This window comes from Crocuta crocuta, unplaced genomic scaffold (genome assembly GCF_008692635.1).
Source record: "Crocuta crocuta isolate KB4526 unplaced genomic scaffold, BGI_CrCroc_1.0 scaffold2720, whole genome shotgun sequence".
In the NCBI taxonomy this organism is placed as follows: Eukaryota; Metazoa; Chordata; class Mammalia; order Carnivora; family Hyaenidae; genus Crocuta; species Crocuta crocuta.
Genome location: NW_027531055.1, coordinates 67,917 through 73,193, shown reverse-complemented (window position 1 = coordinate 73,193; position 5,277 = coordinate 67,917). Strand labels below are relative to the sequence as shown.

Sequence of the window (5,277 nt, the reverse complement as noted above, 5' to 3'; positions counted from 1 at the left end):
CACAGCTCCCCTCCCCTCGAAATAAATGCTTCCTCAGGTGGAGGAAACGCCATGCTCCGGCTTCTGGGGGCTGGCCGGGGGGAGGGGCCACAGTGTGGAAGCAGACGGGTCCCTCTCTGGGCTCACCCAGCCGCCCCTGCCTGGCCGGTGCAGGAGCCGAGAGGGCCTGGAAGGCAGGTGAGGGCTCCTCAGGCTGGAACTGTGTTGCCGGCGGCTCCAGGCACACTCCTCGCCCTCCCAGACCCACCCCCACCCGACAGGCACGGCCCCTGGTGTGCCACACGGGGTGCACAGCAGGTCCTGTGGAAGCTGGAGGGCGGGGGCCGCCACGTGGGGCAGGGCTGAGGAATGTGGGCCGGCCCCTCCCACCGGCCTGGCGCCTCTAGGTGCCCAGGTTGGTCCGGTCCCCACCCTCCTCGGCCACCCTGCAGCCCCACCCTGGCCTGACTGGTTTGGGAGCCCAGTCCAGTCCCCGCAGCCCCTGACGGGGTGAGTGGAGTGGAGCCGCCCACTGGGTTCTCTGCCCATCGTTCCCAGGTGTCGGGACTGAGTGTTCCATGGCGGGTGTTGGTGGCAGAAGTCGGGGGCCCTCGGGTCCCTCAGATGTCAGGACATGCTGGGGCAGAGATGCGTTTATAGGGCTGTAGAAGAGGGGCAGGGCATGGCGATAGAGGGCGGCGGCGGCGGCGTCTAGCGAGGGCGCACGGCCGTCCGGTAGGCCGCTAGGATCTCAGCGCTGTGTGGACACGTGTACTTGAACTCCTTCACCTGCCGCGCGCTGTCCAGGTAGCGGCGGACGCCGCGCAGCTCGGAGGGTATGGGCGCTCCGCGGAAGTGCGCGCACACCGTCTGCGGGCGAGGGGCGCGCCGGGGTCAGGGCCTTGTGGAGGGCGCGCCCCCCGCCCAGCCCCGGGACTCACGTCCACGGTGTGAACTTGTGCAGAGCGAGCCCCCCGCCCCGCCCCGGGACTCACGTCCACGGTGTGAACTTGGGCAGAGCGCGCCCCCACCCCGCGCCCGGCACTCACGTGCACGGTGTGAACTTGTGCAGAGCGAGCCCCCCGCCCCGCCCCGGGACTCACGTCCACGATGTGCAGCTTGGGCAGCAGCCCGCAGTCAGCCAGCGTGAGCTGGTCGCCGTCCAGGAAGCGGCGGCGCGACTCGCGAAGCTGCGGTTCCCGCNCGCGGTGAGGCCCGGCCTGGGCCCGCTCTCCCCCACCCCCGCCGCCGCCCCCACCCTCCTCACCGTCGTCCTGCGTGGGCACCGGGTTCTTGATGAAGGCGGAGAACCTGTGAAAGACGTCGTTCCCGGCCGTGGCGGACTCCCTGTAGCGGGGCGCCAGGCTGGGGAATCTGCGGGGAAGTAGGGAGTCTCTGGTCAGAGCCTCGAGCCGGGCCCCCTCAGAGTCCTTCCCTGGCTCTGTCCTGGGAGCATCCTCCCTGGGGCCCCGTCTTCGCCCCTCCCGCCAGGCCGGGCCCTCACTCGGGAGGCCCCAGCGTCTCCTCCAGAAACTCCTCGATCTGCAGTGTGTCCGTTTTGGCCTCGCCGTCGTGGAGAAGGATGGGCAGCTGCGAGCCGGGAGCGAAGTCCTTAAGCACATCCGGGGACCTGTGGGCGTGAGGCAGGTGGGGAAGCTACTGGTCAGAAGGGCCAGCGACCAGGCGGTGGTCCCCGGGGGGCAAGGGGCTCACCTGCGGGTGTCCACGGTGGTGAGGGTGAAGGGCACGCCCTTGAGGAGCAGGACCATGAAGAGCCGCTGACAAGAAGGGCAGTGTCCCACGCTCTCGCCATCCTCGCTGGCCTGGGGCGTGTGGGGTAGAGGGTGCCAGGAAGAGACAGACCTAAGGATCCTGCCAAAGGGGACCCTGCCTCCCACTGCCGAGAGCCTGGACGACCCAGGGCTCCAGGTGGTGGGTGAGAGCCCTCGGTGTGGTCCCTGGGAGACGGGGAGGGGCATGGGGGCATAGGGCTGGGGCCCTAGCTCTGGAGCCTGGCCCCTCAAGCCTTATCTTCAAAGCCTGGGCAGAGGCCAGGCTGCTGGTCTCCAGGCCCCGCAGGCCGGCACAGGGTGGGGTGGGCCGAGTGAGCTGTTTTCTGAGTGATTCACCCTGTCGGCCTGGACACTGGGTGCCAGCACACTCACTGTCCCACCCCCCGACAGTGGGGAAGAGGCCAGGGCCTCGCAGCCCTGCGCAGGGGTCCCAGATCTGGGCAGTGATGTGACCATCAACAGGGCTGCCCGGCCCAGCCTCTCCCGCCTCACTGACCTCAAGCTCCACTTGGGCCTTGGCCGCTACCTGCCTGATTGGCGGGTCCCCACCGAGGGGCTCCTCCCCCGGGGAGGGCTTAGCTGGGTCCAGGAGCCCGGGCTGGGGGTCAGCACCCCATGTCCCTGGAGGCGGCGCACTGGGCCCTTCCCCAGCCCTGCTCCCTCTTCGCTCAGCCTCTGTAGGGCTGCCCGAGCCCAGCGCAGAGGACAGGGCGCACATGCTGCCTTGGAGACCCGCCGCCCGCCCTGGAAAGAGCGCCCTGCACGGCACACCCCTCTCCCAGCCCGAAGCACCTTAACAAACAGCTGCAGCTTGGCCGTCTCCGCCATGACGAGCAGCTGCGGTGGCCCTGGCAGGGTGGGGTCTGGAGGGCCCTTTAAGGCTCCAGCGCGCCCCGCCCTCCCAGGCCCAGGGCCCGCCCTGACAGTCACCTACGCAGGTGGCGGGTGGAGGAGGCTGTCGGGGCCACCGGGGGTGTGACTGTGGGGGCGCTGCACGCTCGGGGCTGGCGGTGCTGGGGACCTGAGGATCCNAGGCACCGAGAACAATGGCCAGGAGGCAGGGAGAGAAGGGTGCCGGCCCGCAGAGAGGGCAGCCCTGGGTGGGGATCACTCCTGCCATGAGCCCCCCAGCCCTGCGGCGCACACCCCGTTGTCTGTCAGGGGCCCCCGGCTTTCTGGGGTGGGTAGGAGAAATGAGCAGCTTGGCCCCAGCCCCCGTTTCCCTGTCTGCCCACCAGAGCGTTACCAGAGCGATAAGCCTCCTCCTTGGAAGGGACGCCCGCCACCCCTGTGCTCGTCAGGTGGAGCCCCGCCTCCAGGCCCGCCCACATTCCGGACGGGCTGCCGGCCGGCGCCGGTGGCTCCTCGCGGCCAAGCCCACACCCCTGCCCTTCCCGATTGGCTCCACGCAGGCATCTTTCGTCCTCAACCTTTAAAAAGAAGCACCGAGGGAAGGGTTAGAAGCCACAACCTCCTGACCCATGCTGCCGCCAGCCAGCCCTCGGCTGGAAGGAAAAATCTAGGGGACGTTGTGCACACGACCCCCACCCCCCAGCCTTCTCCGCCCTGGTCAGGGTGGCCCGCGCCCTCTGGGTGGTGGGAAGCCCCAGGTGGTGCCCGCCACTCCAGGGCCCCCTCCCCCAGGGCCTGCAGCCCGCTGGCCCTTTCTAGGACCCCGCACTGTTCAGGATCCCGGGACACCACCCAGGTGCTGGCCTGACACCGGGGCTGAGCGCCTGGCTCCCCGCCGGGGCCGGGCTTCGAGTCCAAGCACTAGTGTTCCAGCTGCTCCGCATCGTGGGGGTGGGGGCTCACTTCCTGCCTCGATGCCACACAAACCACAGCCCCAGAGAAGGGCCCGGGGCCCCCCACACCTGCATTGTGTTCAGATGCCCCGTGCGGATCTCTGGGCCTGTGAAAATACCCTCCCCCGTTCGTAAGACAAACGGGGAGCCTGACGGACAGCCAGGTGCAGAAACAAGGCGACGTGTGCCCCAGCAGGAGGTGTGGGGGCCCCAGCAGGTGGCCCCGTCAGCGGGCAACACTGGGCATCAGCCCGCAGGCATCCTTGTGGGCACAAGGGATGTGTAGACAGATCCGTGCTGTCCCTGTGACGCAAGCCCCTTTCCATGGGAGAGTCTTGGTTTGCTCACAGGAGAGGGCGGAGGGGGGTCTGCGGGCTGAGGTTTGGCGGTGCTGCGGCTGAACTGTGGCCCTGGGGCACCCTGACAGTCCTAGCCCCAGCACCTCAGAATGAGACCTCATTAGGAGACAGACTTCTGTTTAAAATTTTTTTAAAAAGTTTATATTTTATCGTTGACACAGAGAACGAGTGGGGGAGGAGCAGAGAGAGGGAGACACAGAATCTGAAGCAGCTCCAGGCCCTGAGCCGTCAGCACAGAGCCCGACGCGGGGCTCGAACTTGTCACCGCGAGATCATGACCTGAGCCGAAGTTGGACACAACTGGCTGAGCCACCCAGGCGCCCCATTAGGAGGCAGACTCTTTACAGAGGTCATCAAAGTAAAATAAGGTCATCACGGTGGGCCCTGCCCGAATATGACTGTCCTTGTACCGGGGGAAATTTGGACACAGACCCTGTGGACGGGGCTCCACATGAAGACGCAGGGGGCAGCCTTGGCTTCTACAAGCCAAGGAACACCAAGCTGTTCAGGAAAACCCCGGCAGTGGGGGAAGGGGGTGGGGGGGCAGCTTCGGGAGCTAGGGCCACACCCTCGCTAGAGGGGACCAGCCCTGCCCACACGGTGACCTTGGGCTTCTGGTCTCCAGACTGCAAGGGGATAGATTTCTGTTGCTTCTGGCCGCTCGTTTTGTGGGAATTCATGGCAGCTCCAGCAAAGTGAGACCAAGGAGAGAAAGACCCGGCAAACTGAAAAGCACCAGGCATCGGTGTGTTGCTCCGAGTCTGTGCCCCAAGCGTCCCGAGAAAAGCCAAGAGGATGTCCTCCAACACATTTGAATTTCCTACCATGACTTCATAGTAAATGGTTTTTTAAATTTTTTATAGTTTATTTTTGACACAGAGAGACAGAGCACGAGTGGGGGAGGGGTAGAGAGAGAGGGAGACACAGAATCTGAAGCAGCTCCAGGCTCTGAGCTGTCAGCACAGAGCCCGACGCGGGGCTCGAACCCACAGACCATGAGATCATGACCTGAGGGGAAGTGGGACGCTTCACCGACTGAGCCCCCCAGGCGCCCCTCTAGTAAATGTTTTTAAATAAATGAGACCAGAAGCTCATGGGCACCAACCCTAACTGCCCCACCGGCTACTGGACCCTGAACAAGCCCTCTGCCACCCGCCGCTGCGTCCACGGAGCAGCCTCTGCAGGGCCCACGGGCCTGCTGTCCTCTCCCTCCCTCCGCTTCCCTCCTGGGCAGCGTTCTCGCCCACAGCCCCAGGAGCTGCCCGGCCTGACGACATGTGAGAGACGCTTCTCTCCCGGGCCCTCTCTGCGCCCTTCCTGGTGACATTTTAACAGGGTTGT

At 66.0% G+C, this 5,277-nt stretch overlaps 1 protein-coding gene across 1 annotated transcript; it reads right to left on the bottom strand.

Moving 5' to 3' along the window:
• Window positions 1-617: 617 nt before the first annotated feature.
• CLIC3 (chloride intracellular channel 3) lies at window positions 618-2,606 on the bottom strand. Its single transcript, XM_077771021.1, has 5 exons — window positions 2,565-2,606; window positions 1,693-1,802; window positions 1,484-1,609; window positions 1,083-1,353; window positions 618-849 (listed from the first exon to the last, which is right to left on the bottom strand). The coding sequence occupies exons 1-5, from the start codon at window positions 2,598-2,600 to the stop codon at window positions 691-693; spliced, it is 702 nt and encodes a 233-aa protein (XP_077627147.1). The 5' UTR covers window positions 2,601-2,606; the 3' UTR covers window positions 618-690.
• Window positions 2,607-5,277: the final 2,671 nt, after the last annotated feature.